Source organism: Thalia democratica, unplaced genomic scaffold (genome assembly GCF_965202585.1).
Source record: "Thalia democratica unplaced genomic scaffold, ktThaDemo2.hap1.1 HAP1_SCAFFOLD_279, whole genome shotgun sequence".
NCBI classification, from domain to species: domain Eukaryota; kingdom Metazoa; phylum Chordata; class Thaliacea; order Salpida; family Salpidae; genus Thalia; species Thalia democratica.
In genome coordinates this window covers 40,304-61,043 of record NW_028139387.1, presented here as the reverse complement: position 1 = coordinate 61,043, position 20,740 = coordinate 40,304, and the positions used below count along the sequence as shown (strand labels likewise).

Sequence of the window (20,740 nt, the reverse complement as noted above, 5' to 3'; positions counted from 1 at the left end):
GACTAAAATTTTTTTTTATAAATTTTTACAAAATTAGACTTTTTTTATTATATAAGTAATGATGTTTGTAAACTTTGTATTATAAAATTTTAAACAATCTAATTTTTTTAATATAACTAACTTATGCTCTAAAAACTTAAACTAATTTATTCAATTATAAATATATTATGATAAAAAATTTACAGTTACTCAGTTTTATCGCCAAAGGAATTTTCAAACTTTTTGATTAAAAAACTTTTCATAAATTTTAAGTAAACTTTATTTATTTACTTTTATTTGTGTACAATAATCCAGTTAGCCATTTAATATTTAAATTCACACAACATATTTTTCAAAGTCTTTAACTAAATTTCTATCACTTTTTGCATAGTTTGTTCTATAATTTTTTTTTATCTACTGAATCACAGTTTTAAAATATGTTTTGCGGTGAATCTAATTAAATAAAAGTTTTGCAATAGAATAAATTTTTTATTTTGTAGATCTTTAGTTTGTTTTTAATTGATTACTGTGTTAAATCTGTTTTAACCAAGCATTTATTTTATTCATTTCTTTTATACATTTACGTATAAAAATTAAAATACAAATTCCTGCTTTAATTCATTGTTTTGTTTATAAATGAGTAAAGTAAACCTGGTAAAAAGCAAATTAAAAAATATAAAACTAAATACATTTTACTATATGAGAAAATTTAAACAGACCTAGTTTTATTATAAAAATATGCTTTGAGAGTATTAATATTATAAAACAAAAGTATTTAAAAACAAAAAACAACTGTTACTGCATTTTAATATTAAAAGTATACACAATGTAAACTTTAATGAAGTAATATTATTAACTATGCGATATTATGAATTTAAACGGTGATTTATTGAACAAAAACAAAAAATTGTTCAAATTTTTTTGCTTCAAGGACCTGGATACACAAAAAGACCTCTCGGTCATTGAGTTGCATACCCAGCTTAACCAAAATTATAATGAGCTAAAATTAAAAAACGAGAAAAAAAAAACTTCAATTCAAAGTTTAAACTTTAAAACAAAAAAAAAGTTTCATATTTATAAAAATGTATAATATATATATTTTTCATTTTTCAAAGTACAGTTTAGTATGGTATAAAACAATTTGCTTTAAGTTTAAAAACTAAAACAAACTTATAAACGCACCTTACTAAAAGTAAGTTATTTGCTTATAAAATTTAATTAAATTAAACAGGTTAAACCAGCTTGACATACGTATATTTAATTATACAACCGGAAAAGCAAATTTGTTTTTCAATAGACAACTACGTACAAAACTGACACTTTATTATTAGCAATTGTTCAAAAATTAAAAAAATGCGTTATAATTTATTGCAAAAAAACCTCACAACTTAACAACCATGTGAAACTTGTTGTCTCTTACTACAGAAAACTTGAATTTCTTCTATCACTTGTGCAAACAAGATATGCTTAAGCACACTTAAGTGTCCAGGAGAAAATTATTGAGTTTATTGTTTATGATTTAGTCAAGTGAAACCAGGAAACTGAGTTGATAGTTATAAAAGTTGCCAAAATTACACAATATAGTGCTTAGGTTCAAAAGTTTGTTATGTCTAGGTAAAATAAAACTGCTTTTGATGATAATTTAATTTTTGATAAGCCCTGTTTGTAGTTAGTATTTTAACTACTGTTTGCCCACTAGTTAAACTTTTTGTGAACAAGCTTATTTAAAAAACATACTTTAGTGTAAAAACTTTTTTTAAACTAAACAATTTAGACTTACTTAAAATAATCTTTTATACGAAAAAAGACTTAATAACAGTCATTATAATGGTTTTGTACGTCAGATATATCATTTTAAACAGGCTACAAAATCTTTAATGCTTAAGAAATTATAAGAGAAAATTTTAAGATAACTTCTGCTGTTTTAGAGAAACGAAACTAAGAAAATAAACAGTTTCAAGTACCTGCTACCTTAATTACAATTTAATGTGAGAATGATGTTATGTCTGGGTTATTTTTAGATTAGACAAGGCTAACAATAAGTTTATTGCAGAAACTTGTCATTTTATGAATAATTTCAAGGTTAAATTCCAAACGCATTTAAACGAGTTTTTCACAAACGTTTAAAAATAAAAAATCGCCAATAATTGTGAAAACGTAATTAAAATGTATTTTGTCAAGTTACTCATAAGTTTTGCAATAGTCCAAAGTACATAATTACATCAAGACAAAATCTGTAAGCACCAATGTGAGTTAATTACATTTCAATCTTATCGAACAAACTGACCTCGTTGAAAAACTTCAAGTTAGGGGAAAATTTTATTGCTTTTCTTTATTGAAAACCAGTGTTAGTTTGTTTGGGTCAGATGTAAGTTGCTATCCAAAACGACGTAAATAGAACTTTCCGAGTGAGTAAAGTTTTAATGTATAAAGAATGTATATGCTCGATTTAAGCTAACAATAAGCTAAACGGAGAACCTTGTCATTTTATGATTCATGAGTAGGCCAAAATAAACAGAGATCTTCATTGAAATTTTCTCTTACTTACACATGGTAACTTTAAAAAAAGAAAAGATTACAATGACATAAGTGTATAGATATAAACTAAATCACTTATACAAATAAACCTTGCTTCATAAACTTAGATATTAGAAAAATAGTTTTTAAAAATAAAATTAATGTCATACAGAACGGAAATAAACTAATATAAGTACTAATATGAATCAAATACAGCACACTATACTTACAAAATCAGGTCATGCTCTAGTAACCTAAAGTTTATGAGAAACATTTTGTTTCGTCCTATTGTAGTTTTAACTGCTGTAGAGAAAATAAAGTGGGTTAAAATTACAATAATTGTCATTTAAACAGTCTAATTACGGCTTAATGTGTAAAATTTGTTAAATTTATGCTCATTTCATAAAACCCTACTTAAAATTGTTTATTCATTAAAATATTATTGTAAGTTTCGTAGATATATCTTTATAAAGTTCAAAAAATATTACTATAACTAATTTATTTTATTTTTTTTAACTCTATTCTTTTTTGTAAAGAAAATCATTAAAGTTTTTAAATAAGTTGATTTAACTTTTTTTTTACCATTATCAAAAGTTTGAACTTTTTATCAATTTTTAATTATCAAAGTACATATCGATAAATACTTTGATTTTGTCTGCGGAGGTTTCATACTTTACTTTTCAAATTGTTTAATTTAAGTTTTTAATTATTTAGGTTGATTATGTTGTAATAAGTCTGTATTATTTACATTTATTGATTTATATGTATAAAACTTTAGTACTTTAGAAGAAGTTGACTATAAAAAGTTGTATGCTTATTAATAAAATTATGTTAAACCAATAAAAAATCGTCATTTTATTAAAACTATAACAAAATACAAGTTGTTGTTTCGAAATTTTTAAATTTTTTTAAACAATCTTTATCAATTTATTCAGTAAACAAATCGTATTTAACCTTTTTAAGTTCTTAAATTTGTAAACTAAAATAGACAAAAAACAAAACAATTAAATTTAGTTTAATTAGCTTAAAAACAACTTACATATTACAAAAAAAAAGATAAAGTTTTACATAATAAAACTTATAAACAAATTTCATAACAACTGTTATATTAGCATTTACGTTAGTTGACGAAACTTTTACGAAAACAAACTTACCTTTATACCTACCTGACATCAAAAGTCACATTGAATAAATAAAGTGTAAGATATAAGATTGAAATTTCTATTTTATAAACAAACACTTCTGCTAATTATACGAATGTTTTGCAATATTTTTGTTTATCGCAAGCAATTAATTAGTGTGGAATTTTTTATGAAATCACAAGTGAATTTTTAATTACACTACCTAAAAACAGCTATTAATTTTGTTTATAAGATTTTTAAAAAGTTTTAAACTATTTCAAGTTTTCTATTTTGTAAAAATAGTTTTTAAACAAATTTTAAATTTTTCAAAGTTTTTGTTGCTTTAAAGCGTTTATTAAACTTAAACTCTGTCATCAAACTAAATTTATGTGATACTATGAGCAATAAAAATGATTTTGTTAGTTAAATCATTTACTTAAAAAATAAACTAAATAAATTTTGATAGTAAATCTGTTTACTGCATACTTCTCTAAGATTTTTTTTTTGATACATTTGCAAAAACTTTAATTGCATACGAGTTTTCTTACTAAAAGCATTAATTGCGCCCATTAAAAAATTTAATTTTTACTTCAACTATATAAAACATTATAAAAACTAAACGTGTGTATTAGTTCCATGTGTCTAGTGCTCCAGTTTAAAAAATTGTGAATAAATTGTTAAAATCAATAAGTATTATGTAAAAAAATAATTGCTCTTAAGTTTGTAGGTACTTATGCTTAAAGTGTCTAGTTGTAGAAAACCTGTTAGTTTCGTTTCAAAATAGCTTAGTTTATTATATAAGTAATTTCAATGCATGAAAGAAAAACATTTAACGGAAATTAAAGTCATATGAAAAAGTTTTACGATACAAATTTACGTATATATGTACTTGTATGTTAAAAATGTTTTTTATATTTAGGTCAATGTTAGTTCAATAAATTATTTCTAACTATAATCTATATTGTGCTAGTTTAGAAAAAATGTATTAAAAGTCATTTATTTTGATAAATAGTCCTAGTAAGACGTAGATAATGAAAAATGAAGTTTGTATGAATAAACTCGAAAAAAAGAATTTCTTACATAACTTTTTTTTCAATAACGTTAATTGAAAACTTTTAGTTGAAGCATTTAATTGTTGTTTATATCTCATGCATTTTATGTCTTTAAAAGTTTAAAAATACTCAAGCTGTAAGAGTAAAGGAGTTATTGATATTCATATTATTGGTAGGATATTGGCTAGAAAATTTAAAGTTTGAGGTTTTGTAATAATTTGGAAGTTGTAAATGACAGAAATCTTTTAAAAATATTTGTAGACATAATATGATGTTATATTTCAATACCTAATAGTGTTAAATTTCCTTTATCACCTTTGATCAGACTTAAGTTAAATATACATCTAAAACTTTGTTTTAAAAATATATGTGGTTAAAATTCTTACTTTACAAAGTATGTTACAAGGCATACTTGTTAAGTTTAGGCTAAACTTATGTACTTCTTTAACTAGATGTAGTTTATTACTAAAAAATGCACAACTAGGAACAAAATCTCGTGTTTAACAAAATAGTACTAATAATAATTAATAATAATTTTTTAAATATACGTAAGTTCCTTTAGTTTAAGTTCAACCTAATACCTGCAATAATTACGCAATTATGCTTAAATGTAAAAAGAAAATGTTAATTGAAAACAAATTTATTTGGCCCTGTTTGGAAGTGTTCACTGATTTTATGCTATAAGAACAGAAATATAACTTGCTTTTAATGTTTTTTTTTGTTTTTATATAACACTTATAACTATTACAGGTCAAAAATCAACTACCTTTTAACTTTAACATTGTAGGAAATGAAAACGTTTATTATTAGTTTCTTTAAAATTAATATATTCTAACTTGATTTCAAACCAAATGTAATCTGATGAAATTTTTAGCTTATCATGTTAATGTGCAAGTAAAACAAAATTAGTTTCACAGGATTTTTACTAATTCTTAATAAAATGTTTTTTGAAAAGTGAAATGCTAAGCTTTTTCTTACACGCCAACTTTAAGTATGGTACCACTATTTTCTTTGTTACAAATGTACAAAAACTAAAATAGTGCGATAATATATTTGTTTTAGCATTACAACATTTATATTTTAAGGAATTATGTTTACTTTTTATTTTGGTTTCTTTTGTTAGAAAATAATTTTCTTTGAGAGTTTTTTACAAATAAACTAAACAAACTCTATTGTTAGATGATTAGCCATTGTTATGTTTCAGTAGTACAATTTGCTCAAACTAATTGTTGTAACGTTTCTATTGCATACAGAAGTTCTAAAATAAAATGCGATATCAGTTTTCATTTATAATGATAGATTAACTTATAACATCCGGTTTGGTTTGAAGAATATTTATTTTTTTTATTAATCTAAACGTCATAGAAACTTGCTAGTTAAAAAAAGTTATAGTACCAGACTAAAAAATTAAAATTGATTTCATAATACTCATTAGTTTATTATTTTCACTTAAAGTTTAATTACAGATTAGTCTGTATAATAAAAAACTTATTTGTAAACAAAAGCTAAAAAATATGATTACGGAAATATTATAAATTAAAACAATAGATCTTTCTAAAATATTAGTGTTATACATTTTCTTGCGAAATAAATCTATATAAGAAAGTTACAATCACAAGCAAGCTTATCTAATACTAGAAAATAATCTAAATCATTTTTTTATTTCGAATGCTTCTGTAGGTAAAGTAAGCTTTTTCGTTTTAGAAATTTCTCAAATTTAGAAGTCAAGTATTGTTGGAGACAGCTTTTAAGACAAAAATTTTTAACAAAAGCAATAGCAGATTGAAAACTGAGTTTTTTATTAACTTTAGTCTCAAGAAAGATCATTTAACAAATCGATAGGTAAGCAGTCAAATTATTTTTATTTGTTATCAAAGTAAGTAAGTTATCAATTTACAGAAAAAAAAAGCTTTAAGTAATAATGTATTTGAATATAACATTTAATAAATATACAAAACTAAATACAATTTTATGTAAGTCAAGCGAAAGTTGTAAAGTCACAGGAAGCGAGGCATACATTGATATTGTGACGTCATAAGACGTGTTTTTAGCGAGATTTTTTCCACCAGTTTCGGCAGTGATATTTGAGAGAAAGTTGTTGCGTAGATTTTGTATAAATTGTCGGTTCGTCGACTAATTGATCAGTTTTCGGTCGCTGCTGTGAGTGATATATTGAAAACAATATTAAGTAAATGTAAAAGAAATTGTAAAAATAATTCTGAGTACTTAATATATTTTAAAATATTTCAGCTTTAAAATTTATATGAAAGGTATTTAAAATTAGATTAATGGCATGTTTAAAATAATGTTAACAAAGTTTGAATATCGTTAAGACGAAAAGAGCTAAAATTAAATGTGTCACTAGTCTTAAATCCTTTAAGCTTTAAAATCAAGTTGCGAGTTATTTAAAAAAAGTTTAATATTTTAAACCTAAGATGGGTTTAGCTGCTATTTTAGGTCTAAGTAAATATTTTAAAAGTAAAACTTATGTTTGTAATATGTATGTAATATTTAAAACAGTACTTGCAATCCAAAGCCAAATTGATTACAAAAATATTCAAATTTCAAAGAAAATTTTGGCAAATGGAAAACTGTTATACTTATAAAACACTATACGTAATTTTTTGTAAATATTAGCTAAGCGTAGCAGTTTTAAATTAAAAACACTTTCAATCATCCACTCTGAAGGTTTGTGTAATTGTTTATTTATAGGAAAGGTTTTGTTGAAGTTTAGTTATCAATAAACATTTTTAATGTTAAAAGTATTAGCAAACCACGACATATTATATTACCCTTTCTTATTTAACCGGTAATTTGAAGATCGCAATCCTAATTATCACTAAACTATTTTTTAAAAGTTTAGCTCTAGACAGTAGAATAGAAGTTGTGTAAAAGATAATTTTAACGTTTAATAATTTTGTGCTGTATTAGTTTGAAACAACTTTATATGCTTGCTTAAGACCTAAGCTTTCGAATTCGTGTTTAAGTATATTAAAAACATAAGTTGTTATGTCTAAAAAATTTTATTTATTTTGCAAACGAACACAATTTAAACAAACTAAGTATAAATATAATTTCTAACAACTTATTGAGACAGAAAATTTTATTGAGTTTTTGTGACCTATGCTCGCAGTAAAAAAGATTTATATATTGTTAATAAATCGGTCATTAATCATGACAGCTTCAAACAAGTTTCCACACAATCCGGTCGTAAAATTCAAACATACAAGTTTATATGCTATAAACTTTTATTGCCTTTCTTAACCAAACAAAGTATAGATTGTGAAAGTGTTTGTCATTCGAAATTCAATAGCTGTATATTTGCAATAAAAACCTCAGTCTGAGTTTAAACGAGCTAAAAAAATACTTTTTTGACTAGCACCTTTAAGGTGATAAAGAATATATAGTTCGTAAAACATATTAGCTCAATTTTGAATCAATCTACAGAAACATAAAAACTTTATATCTAGTTAGTTTTTTATTTTAGTTAGAATTAATCATATTTTTTTATAAGTGAAGAAGTTGCTTAAATAAAGTCAAAAAACTTTTGTATACTATTTTTTTGGCAAAAAAAAAAAACAAATATTGGTTTAGAGTTGTATTCTTTCAATGTCTACAGTAATGTAAGTAGCTTTAGTGAAGTTTTAAGTTTTCTGATTGTTTTTCTAAATATTTAAAAAACTTAAAACAGTCATCTAGTTTAGTCTTACTTGTGCAACTAACTACAAAAGATAAAACAAAATAGTATATTTTTTTGATGAGTGCTGTTTTATTGAAGAGTTTTCTTGATTGACCTTTGTTATTAAATATTTATTATAAAAGCTTTTTTTTAATTATTTAACTCAATAATGTTAATCTTAACTATGTCAGAAAACTTTTCTGTGATATAAATTTCCTTAAAAAAAGATTTGAATTTGAGGAGAACTAAAAGCTTTTTATTTTAAACAGCTTTTATAATTTAAGCCTATTTATTCTATTTAACTAATTACGATGAGACTATTATCACTGCTCTCACTTTTGGGGATTTTTGCCAACATTTATGGGTTTCCCCAGCCAAGTGGATTCAACTCAACATTGCGGTACAAAAGAAAATCCCCTACGAAGAAAAAACAATTTGGAATAAGCGATGCTGCTGTTAGTTTGTATTTGTTTTTATACATATATTTAAATTTGTAAGAATTAAGCTCGTTCAAAAGTTTTGCAAGTTCAAGGTCTAAAAGAAATAATGACAAATACTTTAAGGTTTACAAAAGCCTAAAAACGGCATATATTAGAAATAAGTTTAACTTTTAATTACAACTGAACTTGCACAAACTGTATAATTGAAAATTGTATAACTTATTGTTGTGCAACAAGTTATAATTGCGTATAATTGTTCACAAAGTTTTTCATAAAGTGATTACATTAAGGTTGTATAAGGTTATTTATTTATTTTTTTTTGCAGACGTTGATTTTAGTCAAATGAGTTTTCATCTTCTAAAGTATAAATTAAAAATCATATAATTCTATATAACAGCTGAAGTTGAACTTTATCGAGTTTAAAGTATTTTATGCTGCTTAATTATTTTTTCAAAATTTAAGTATCTCAGATCACATTAAATTGACACCTTTTACAGAATAGTAGTTTTTTTTAAATAAATTAATACTTTTATAATAAAACTTAATAAGAAAAACAAGCTACACTGGAAAATTAGCCATTTAAAACTAGCTGTTTTGAGAAAGTTATGGTGTAGGAACACACCTTAATATTAACCATTATACTTGCACCATTAAAATAATAAATAAACCATTTTTACGCTCTGTCAGGTAACCATGTGCTTTATAATGCTTGGAACACATGGTCTGTATCTAAGTAAAACACCATTTATATAACCAATCAAATTGTTTGGTTCTTCGAAAATAAACGTCTTTTAATCAATTTACAGGACTTTAGAAAAATCAGTGTACAGTCAGTTTATGAGATTGTTATACGTATATTCAGTAAACTTTTTTTTATAAACTTTTTTTACATCTAAATAAACATATAAATAAATGGTATCTTGAAACAAAAAAGTATATATACTTATGACAAAGCATTAAAAACGTTTGGTATAAATATTTTTACATAACCATAAAATATCATAAAGGTATTTGACATTAAATTTTGTAATAACAAAGGCTTGGCTAAACTTAAAACTTTGAAAGTCTAAAATGTGTGGTAGCCCTGATGTATTATGAAGCATAAAATACTCAGAAAAACTATTAAAAGCCTAATTAGACTTTATCATGTAGGGAAAATGTACTTCTTCAAATAACAGTTTTTGTGTTTAACTGACTTTTAAAACGAATGCAATTCGAGTATATATCTGAGCTGCAATCATTAAACCTAAATAAACTCGATTTGTCATGCTTAACAAAACTAAGCCAGCCGTAACAAACACAACTACAAAACCTGAATGTTATGCAACAGTTTTGTGTCACGCTATAACAAAATGCCAGTTTGCAAATTGTCAGCTTTGATTGATATCTTAATGCCCTAAACTGTTTGTAAAATGCGTTAAAATTATATGTTTTGTGGTTTACGTCTTTTGTTACGCCCACAAATGTTTAAAATAGACCTTTTCATGCCGTTTAACTGCTGTGCCATGAAGTTTAAATTGTGTAAAAACATCTATTAAGTCTTTTGTGAGGTTTTTAAAGGTAAGGTTTAAGTTTACATGAATATAACAATGAATTCAAAACATAAAATAAAACATTATGTTGACCAAAACTCATGAACTTTAGCCTAAAGTGTATTAACATTTAAAAAGTAAATTTAAAAACAAAGATGCATAAACTTTAAAGTTTATAATAGTTTTTAAATATTGGTTGCAACAAGTTCGTCTTTTTCTTTTGAACTTTATTAAAATTGTTTACACAATATATTTAAAAAAATATTAATTTTAAAGGCATACCTGGGAAAATACGGATACCTGTCAAAATCCAAATCGTCAGCTATGGAAGCAGGAAGTCTGGTTGACTCTAAAGCTTTCTACGAATCTGTTGCGTTAGTTCACTTGTTTTATTGATATTGTTACTATGTTTATGCGTTTTGTTAACAACAAGTAGTTAAAAATATTGTGAATTTTTGATAAGCTTGCATTTAAAAAACGAACTTAATTTTTAAAATTATTTTCCGTTTTAAATAGTATAATTATCAAAAAATCACAACTTATAACTTAACAAAAGTATTACAGTTTTTTAACAAAGTTATTTCTACTATCAAAATATTCTAGTTCTACTTAATTGGTTTAATCAAATCTGACTAGTACGTTAATATAAACTTTATGATAAACTTCGACGACGCTGAGATAAATTTAAAATGCAACTGATTACAATCTTTTAATTTCAATACAAAATAACACACCAAATAATACTCACAGGATTTTTTAGGATATGACATGCAAGCATACTTTTTTTAAAAGTTTTGTTTAACCTTTTACAAAAACTCCAATACAAGTTTAAAATACAAACTTAAACTTATAATAGTACCTGAATAATTCAACTAAAAGTTTTCACAGGAGAATCATTATTGAAACAACTTTTAATTTAACAAAATAAATATTTTCACAGGAGACTGCAGGAGATGCTGGCACTGCCGGTCACGGGAAAACTTGATCCCGTAACCATAGAGACGATCCAGATGCCGAGGTGTGGGGTGGAAGATACTCTGGGAGTTTCTCAACTGATGAGCAAAGGTGAGATTGTTGTGACGTCATAATTCTGTTTGTAAGCGTGTAAGAAGCTACTTAAGTATAAAATTCAGGATTTAATAACTTTAGTTTATTTTTGATATGTGACACACTAGGAGTTATTCAACAAATAAGGAAAGGTAGGGAGAACCAATCAAAAGCAAGTATTAATGTTGTGACGTCATAAAGCTGTATGTAAAAAAATAATAAGATAAAGTTTCGTTTCTTAGTTGCAATCTATCATCATACTATATGACTTTCTACTACGCTCTACTTTCTCCGTTTTACTTCTTCAATAAAAATCGGATATCAAACAATACTTAATATACAAAAGCTCATTTATGGAAAACAAAATTAACTTTTTGTATTATCAGAAATTATGCCACAGACTTTCTTAACATCATAAAACTAACTTATTTTATTATATAATTACCACAAATCAGGAAACTACGCGAAGAGCAAGTTCAGAAACAAGAAGATGCAGAGGAAGGAGAACAAGCGTCAGAAGAAGAGAAAGGGAAATGGGAGGAAGAAAGGTAACAGGGGAAACACCAAAGTTGAGAGGAAGAGGAGAGACTTGGGAGAACTGAAGTTGAACGTGGAGATTGAAGACGGGTTGTTGCTGCATGAAGTGCCGCAGTACGATGAGTTGACAGGAGAGTTGAAGGATGTTAGGATTGACAATGGGGGCCTGGTTGATGAGAGCGACATCCCCAAAATCAGAAAGAGAAGATACAATTTAGAAGGTTCGGGTTTGATATTTAAGATTAAACTATGATCTTAACTTTTAATACGTTAATTTTAATTTTTTATTAAAAGAGATTTGTTATATTACGCAAAAATAAAGTATTTTATAAAATAGCCTTTTGGTCAATCTTTAACAAATTAAGATACAAATTAATTTATTGTATGAAATTCTTTTATTTAATATAACTAAAACCAAAAGGGTTAGTTTTAAATCAAACACAACCTCATTAGTTTAATAAAACAAATTTGCACCAGCTTATTCCACAGTTGAAAGGAGAAGTAAGAAAAATTGTTATTTTGTATCACGGTTTGATTAAATTAAATTTACACTTTTCGGTGAAACACTAACTTAAATTAATCAGTGTGTTTTACACCAGTTGCACAACAATAAACATTGTTTTTACAAATTAAAAAGAATAATGTTTTTATTAGCGTTTAAACTTAAGTTTTTTATTGAAAAAATTAAGAAATAAAGTTCAGTTTATTTAAAGATTTATAAAACATTATTTATAATTTTTATTAAATTTCATAGATCAAAAACAAAACCACATACCGACTTTTGTGTAAGCTTCACTTTCAAACTGTAATAATTTTTTTTTTTTATAACAAAATTTAAGGAACTTGTGTTATTTTTACACTGCATGTTCGTCTGTTTCGTGAAAAAGTGAAAGCACTTAAGAAAATTGGTGACAATTTTGATTTGAAATATAAATAAATACTACAAAAACTGTTAAGTTAATAGCCACTACTAACAAATGCAATTGTACATAAACTTTATATAATAAATGATTTATAACTTTTAAAGGTAGTAAATGGTCCAAGACTGACCTGACATACAAAATTCACAACTACACACCCGATATGAAACAATACCAAGTTGACCAGTCTATCAGAGAGTTTGTTACTAGTTTCTTTATTACTTATTACTCAATTCGGACTTTTTTACAATTTAAAAGCTGTATATGTTGAACTATATATAAATGTATTATTTGTATATTTTCCATACAAATAAATTGCAGAAAAGATCCTAACAAAAACAATTTGTTAATTTTAAAAGCATTTTATTAAACTATTTTTAGTTTAACTTATTATTGTTTTTTAACTTAAGTAATACTTTTAACAACTTAAATAAAACAGCATAAAATAAGTAATTTTTAAACAGTGCACTGAAACTGTGGTCCGATCAAACCCCCCTCACATTCAGACAAGTTACGGGTAAGGCAGATATAAATATAAAGTTTGGCAGGGGTAACCATGGTGACTACTACCCCTTTGATGGACCCGGTTCGTTTTTGTTAGAAATACAAACAATTATTTTTCAACTTTTTAATGTTTTAAACAAAATTTTGCAGCTGTTTGTTGAAGTGCATACACACTGACGAATGTTTCCGTTGTCAGTAGTTTGAAATATTTGTTAAATTCAAAATGTTAAATAAGCTTTTTTTAGCAAAGCTTACAAAATAAAGCTTAGAAAAAAAAACTGACTTTATAATTTACAGGCGGAACTTTAGCCCATGCGTTTTTTCCTCAAAGCGGAGAAACTCACTTTGACGAGGATGAAGATTACGACTATAAAGACGGAAACGGTTAGATAATAACGTTTTTTGAGTTTTTTAATGTATAGGATTATTAACTCGTTTTCATACTTAAGCTACTATACGAATATAACTTAAGTAAAGCGTACATTTTTTTACAATTAAAATTTACGAAAACTGTCAAAAAAAAGCTAGATAATTATAAAAAATCTGACTTTCATATGTAAGCAAGTTGTTTCATAACATTACACTATGAAAAGTTTCACAGAAGTCGATTTGATTTTATTTTTTACTTAGTTGCTTGAACAAATTTGAAACATAGGCAAAACCCTTATCGAAATATGAGTCGTAAACAATTAAGTATAATACCTATTTATTTTAAAACCACTACAAATGTACATATTGTAAACTTTCAAGATAAATATCTTTAACTGAATCAATATTTATGCAACTAATCTAACACATTCACCTCAGGAGTGAATCTGATGATAGTAGCCGCCCACGAGTTCGGACACTCGTTGGGTCTGGCCCACTCAAACGTACCTGGTTCGTTGATGGCACCCGTGTACCAAGGATACGTTGAAAATTACAAACTGGACAGGGACGATATAGTCGCCATACAGCAGATTTACGGTTTGTTGATTTCAACTTATTAACTCTTTACCGCTAAGTTGAACTGCGTTAATTTATCAAATTAAATTAAAAAAAAAAATTAATCAAATATTTTCAATGCGGTTTTTAGCATCCCTAGTATTTTATTGTTCATCTTATGTTCCAGGAAACTTTTCATTGCTGTTTTTTATTGTACAGTGCTTCCTCGCTAATCCGGTCCTCGCTAATCCGGTTCCTCGCTAATCCGGCCGGTTTTAGTCGAGAAATCGACTTATTTACTTTAGCGTTTTTAGCGTTTAATTTCATTTTACTTCGAAAAAGTATTCAATTTACGTTTTATAAGTATGAAAACAATGTATTGTTACGTCATAATAAAGTATCATTTGTTTAATCTTAAGTTTTTTTCATACTTTTCCCGCTCAGTTGTAACAAACTTGTTTATTATTCATTTGCAATTTTTCTGTCTTTGCTAAGCAAATTACACTTTAATATACTACAATCAACATATCTGGATAAAAAATGGATAAGACAGCAAAAAAAACGAAAACGCGTTCAACTAACAATAGAAAACAAGTTAAAAGTTTGCTAAAAGTTTGTTCATGACAAAAGTTGTCGACACGGTTTCATCTGCTTCGGGTATGGTAAAGCCTTCTTCCATTAGAAACTCATGGAAGAAATTAATGCCATTACAGCAAAGCTCTTCCATGCAAAGCATAGACTTTTCAGAAAAAACTCAAGACAACGAGTTTGTACAGCAATTTGCGAGATTAAATATCACATTTACAGAAGATTATATTCAAAGATGGATGAGTTGCGATGGTCCTGGATATGAGCATATGGACGAGCAAGGAATTGTTGAACTGGTTACTGGGGATAACGAAAAGGAGGCTGTTGAAGTTGTTGAAGATGAAATTGGTGTTTCCTAGCCTTCTAAGTGTTTATTTTCTCATGCTGAAGCCATGCAGAAAATGGACGATTACTTAGCTTACTATCGTTGCCAACCAGAAGCCACACCTGAAGATGTGTCAAAACTCATCCAATTTCGTGTGTTTTCTGCTAATAAAACGAGAAAGCACTGTAAAACAATCTTCCATTCTTTTTTTTTTTCAAAAAAAAATCTTAATTTAGTTAAAGTGTTAACAGTGTATTTTTTTTTCCATAAATTTTGAACTTATAAAATTTTGTTTCGTTTAGTTTTGTCTGTTTTAATTCTTTTTTCTTTGAATAAAGTAAAATAGATTAAATTAACAGAAATTTCATAGTACGTTTTGTTATACATTCATAATATAATTAAGGTAGATAATTTGTAAAAAAAGCGATATTTTGTTCTTATCCGGCCAAAGGCAAATCCGGCCGTATTTTCAAATAATCTTGCCCAACTTGGCCGGATTAGCGAGGAAGCACTGTATTTGGTTGGTTTAACGCGAACTTAAAAGCTTGTTTTAACGACAACTTAAAATGTTATAACGTCATTAGACTATAAATAGTAAAACTATTGAATATTTTCAACAAAATATTTACTGTGCTTAGTTACACATCATTTTACCTGAAAGCTAAACAAGCATTTTTTGAAACAAACGCAGGATCGTGCGATAAAAATAAGATAAAAGCTAGTTTTTAGTTGCGGAACTGATATATCTTTTACTTAAAATCTAGTAAGTAGATGTAAACTTTAAATGACCAGAACTTATTCCAATTTTCATATCTAGGTAAGAAGTACACTCAAACTACAACTACTCGAGCCCCAACAACAAAAAGAACTACAACCAAGAGGACGACGACCAAAAGAACAACAACAAAAAGACCTAACAACGGCCAAACTACAAAAAGACCGCCAAGCACACCCAAACCAACAAGCAAGCCGAATGAGAAAGCTATGGATATTTGTAAAGAAAAATTTAAGTTCAATGCCACTTTCTTCGGTAATTGTTCATGATGCAATTTTTAAGTTTTTAATAAGTCTATCTGTTAGTATAAAACACAAAGCACACACTTACTTAATATTGTAAAAAATATACAATAATTGAAGTTTTCATTGTGGTTAAATTTTGTTCATGTTTTTTTCTCTTATTATATTAAGAGATGAAATTTTAGCTTAGTTAAATACTTAGATTTTTATTATAGTAAAAATGTTCATTATATCTAACCTTTTTCTCTTATTTATCTTTTTTCCAGTAAAACTACAGTTTTTTTGGCACACTTACCCTATACCCAGTACCTTATATAAAATATTACTTCTTGCAGATCCTGAATACAAGATAATGTACGCTTTCGGTGGCAGATACTACTGGGCTTTTGACGGTGAGGGCAGATTCCAAGAACCCCAACTTATCACCAGAAGATGGGAGAAATCGCCCGAAAGCATCGATGCCGCCGCCTACTCTATTGTCACCAAAAGAACCTACTTTTTTAAAGGTGAACTACTTGTTACATAAATACTATGTATTACAATCTTGTTTGTTGCTAAAGGCAACACTATGTAAATCATAAACAATTGATTCAGTTTACTGATGTATGTATATTAGTTTAAATTTATATGTATACTAACTAAAGTTGGAAAAAAATTGTTCAGTTTACTAGAAGAGTTTTTTATAGACTAAACAAACAAAATTACAAATCATGATTACGTAAATTGTAACAAAACTCAACACAGACGACAAGATATATCGGTACAACAAGTTTAAACTTGATGGGGGATTTCCCAGACCAACGAGACATTTGGGACTTCCCAAAAAAATTGATGCTGCCATGCAGTTTGCAGGGGACGGACTCATATACGTTTTCAAAAGTTTGTTTAGTTAAAACTGTTTTTGTTTTATAGTTTAATTTTTTGTTAACTTTGTTGCATCTTATAATTGTACTTTGTAAGTATGTTGATTTTTTGTTGAATACACGTCTAAAATAATTTTACGTAATTAAATTTAACTAATTTTTGATAAACGAAAACTGTGAAAACATGTAATTTTCTTCTTCATAAATTAACAAGTTTTTAATTTCATTTCAAAACTATAAGTCAGTAAAATAAACATTTTTCCATAATAATTTAATAATCACATATATAATAATCACTATCAAACGTGCTTAAGAAGTATATATACAGATAAATATACAAACTCGTATTTTAGAAAAGAACTTCTTCCGATTCGACGAGTACCAGGCTTACGATGGAATACAGAGGTACAGCCACAGAAGAATTGAGAAAAGTTGGGATAACGTTCCAAATGATCTAGATGCTGCTATGCAATGGCAAGATGGTTTGTATTCTTACTTACTTTAAAATTATTATTTTCAAATCTTTGTTTTGAAGTTTTTTGTTTACTTCATTAAACTTATACTCCTGATAATGAAAGCACAATGTAGTGCGCTTGACACTTACTTATAAACGGTGGCGACTCTTAATGACGTCATAAAGCGCTCGGAGTAGAATAGTTTATCTGGAATATACTAAATGTTCTGCTTTAAACTATATTTTTGAAGTTTTAACACAACTTAATTTTCAGTTGTAAAAATAAATAAATATTTTAAATTGCTATGAACTCACAAGGTCATCATAACAAGTCCTCTCTGTGTAGAAGTAAATATTAAACACACTAAAATAAAACATTGGTTGTTTTTTGAATTCCTAGCTTAAAAGATGACAAGCGTTTGTTTAAACCGTAATTTTAACTCTCAAGAGAAACTTAACACACCTTATAGTGAAGCGTTATGTGTTTGTGCAAGCTTATTATATTGTTTTTAGTATTCGATTCGTTATTATTTATTTTCAGGAGCTACGTACTTCTTAAAAGGAGATTTTGTGTACAAGTTCTCCTACGATACCATGGATGTAGAAAAAGGCTTCCCTAAAAATTTGAAACGATATTTCATCAAATGTCCTCGACAAAAATGTGAGTTTTATTAACAACAAATGTTTTAACGTAAATCTTTGTACGCTTTAAAGGTAAACAAAAACATGAAATAAACATAAATTTTATAAAGTAATATGCATTAATTTTGGATAAGTGAAAAAAAAACTGTTGTAGAAAGGTTTTTAAGTTTTAGCTAGTACTTTTCTTTATAAATGTTTCAAATGCGAACTAATATCTGCTCAAAGGTTTTTACTGTAGCATTTTAGTTAGCAAAAAATAGTTTTTTAAAGTTTGTACTAGACATAAACTCTAAAATTTTAGACACTTTAGCATATGATTACCTTTTAATTTAAGCTGCGCCACTTAAATACCGAAAAAGAAAGAACAAAGGCAAAGGCAAAAAGAAAAACAAGAAAGATGAAAATAAAAACGACAAAAATAATAAAAAGAACTAATGCTGTTTGAAAAATTGTATTTTTTTTGTTTTTTTACTAATAGCTGGTCTAGTTTTTTACCTCTTTTGTATCAAAAGCTTTATATAAGCTTTTTATTTTGCATTGCTTTGATATTGTCTTATATATATTATAAATTATTTTTAAAACAAGTTAAAATAAAAAATTATAAGCTTGAAATGTTGAATTAATACATATTTTTATAAACCCAAAAATACAAAAATGTTAAATATAATGCTGCCATCTTTTAAACAAAATGATTGTGATTTACCGGTCTCAAAACCCTTTAAAGTTTGTTTCAGTCTTGGTATTTTTTACAAGCTTTACACTTTAAGCGCCTAATGTTTTTAAAGTTCTTTGATTTGTATAAACGCTGTTGCATAAAATACAATATACATGTTTAAGAATGTCAAAGTTGTTGTGTATATTTAGTTAAATTTCAAACAATTAATAAAATTTGTTTGTCTTTGAAAGTAAATTTATTATATAAAGCAAAGCTTATTGAACAATTTTAATGTGTTATATATTTATACTTTTAAGCTTGCTATAAAGTACTTTTCTAGCTAAAAGTATGTATTTAAAAAGCCAAGACTTTTAAAAACATGTCCATAAACCTTATGTACATAACTGTTTATATGTTACAGCCTAATTGCAGCTCTGTTTGAGACTGAACTCAAAGTAAAATGTTTAAAAACACAACAAGTAGACACTAAAAATAATTTACTACACACCTTTTACTTAAAAACCACTATTTTTAGCACTTTGAACATTGTACACATAAAAAAAGTTATTTGTTTGCAATTCGTGATTTTTCTTTAATTTAATCCTAAATTAAATATTTACTCTGCTCAATATTAAATTATATAATTTTCAAGTTCATTTAAATCTCGTGTTTGAATAAAGTGTAAAGTTGATTTCAATGGGAAGTTTGGGCTTGAAATAGACGCTATAGAAAACTTGAATGAAAGTTTAACCCTTGAAATTAAACATAAAGTTTAAAAACGCGTATTTAATTTTATTGAAAGTTTATGGCATGTGGTTAATACGTCTAGTCATTGTTTATTGAATTTTACAATCGCTGAGTTCTTACTCCTATAAAAAACTTATGTTTCTGCCTTCAATATTAAGACTGAATAGTTTCTACAAATTTAGATAGTTTTAAAAACATAAAAAAAATTTTTAAAGTACTTACTATAGTCATATTTTGAAACAAATTTGTAATGTTAAATACAAATTGTACCAGAGACTATTTCAAGGTAATTTACAAAGTTTACATAAAACTTTATTTTAAGTAAAATTAAAAAATTAAAACCATTTTAACTTTTGAACTAATTTAAGCTGAATAAAATACGTTTTCAAGTCGTACAAGCGTGTTGGCTTCAGTTGTTTTACCACCGTTTTATTTGGAACTACAAAAAAATAGTTACAACGTTTTAAGTAGGTTGAATATATAGTTTAAAAAAATGACTACTTAAAGTTAGATCAGTACTTAGTGTTTTAATCGCTTTTAAGACCAACAATTTTTAATTGCTTTAATAAACATTTCAGACTTTTCAGAGTACTTTCAGAGTACTTTTTACGTATTTTGATACGTATTGTACTTCATAAACTTTTTGTTTAAAAACATTTAATTTAAATAGTTAAACTGCATGAAAAAAAGAATAAAAACTTTAGCCAGTTATCAGTTACTACTTCAAACTAGCATTGTACTTTTTGTATAAAGCTTTATAAAGTTGTTTAAATTATGTTTTGAATAATGGTTAAACATTAGATAAATATTTAATGTTAAAAAATTTTCAAATTACTTCTTTCCAGTTAGACTTTAAAAATTTTTGTGCATTCAAAAGTAAATCTTGTTATAAAAAATGTTTTTTAAATATTTGTTTTGATACAGTTAAGCTTTCAAAAATTATACTTTGTGTAGTTTTACAAATTAATGAATTATAATTCTGTTAAATAAGATATTGAAATTACCTTTTGTTGTCAATCGGCTAAAAATTGTTATTTGGCATTTTTTTAACTACAACTAAAACAATTAGTTTTTATCTTTCAACTCTCGATGTTTAAATTTTGAACGAGTAAAAATAATCGATGTTCTAAACTTAAACAAGCTAATAACAAACTTAAAACACATACTCAAACACAAACAAAGTGTTTAAACCATGAG

The 20,740-nt window shown here is 26.3% G+C and overlaps 1 protein-coding gene across 1 annotated transcript; it reads left to right on the top strand.

Moving 5' to 3' along the window:
- Positions 1-8,659: 8,659 nt before the first annotated feature.
- LOC145846092 (matrix metalloproteinase-19-like) lies at positions 8,660-18,160 on the top strand (the record flags this gene model as incomplete). Its single annotated transcript, XM_082953006.1, has 14 exons — positions 8,660-8,803; positions 10,597-10,694; positions 11,261-11,385; positions 11,823-12,131; positions 12,932-13,022; positions 13,289-13,410; positions 13,626-13,712; positions 14,136-14,294; positions 14,883-15,188; positions 15,983-16,195; positions 16,518-16,688; positions 16,927-17,061; positions 17,399-17,527; positions 18,041-18,160. Coding segments are annotated over exons 1-14 (2,209 nt in total), but the record flags the coding sequence as incomplete, so codon positions are not given.
- Positions 18,161-20,740: the final 2,580 nt, after the last annotated feature.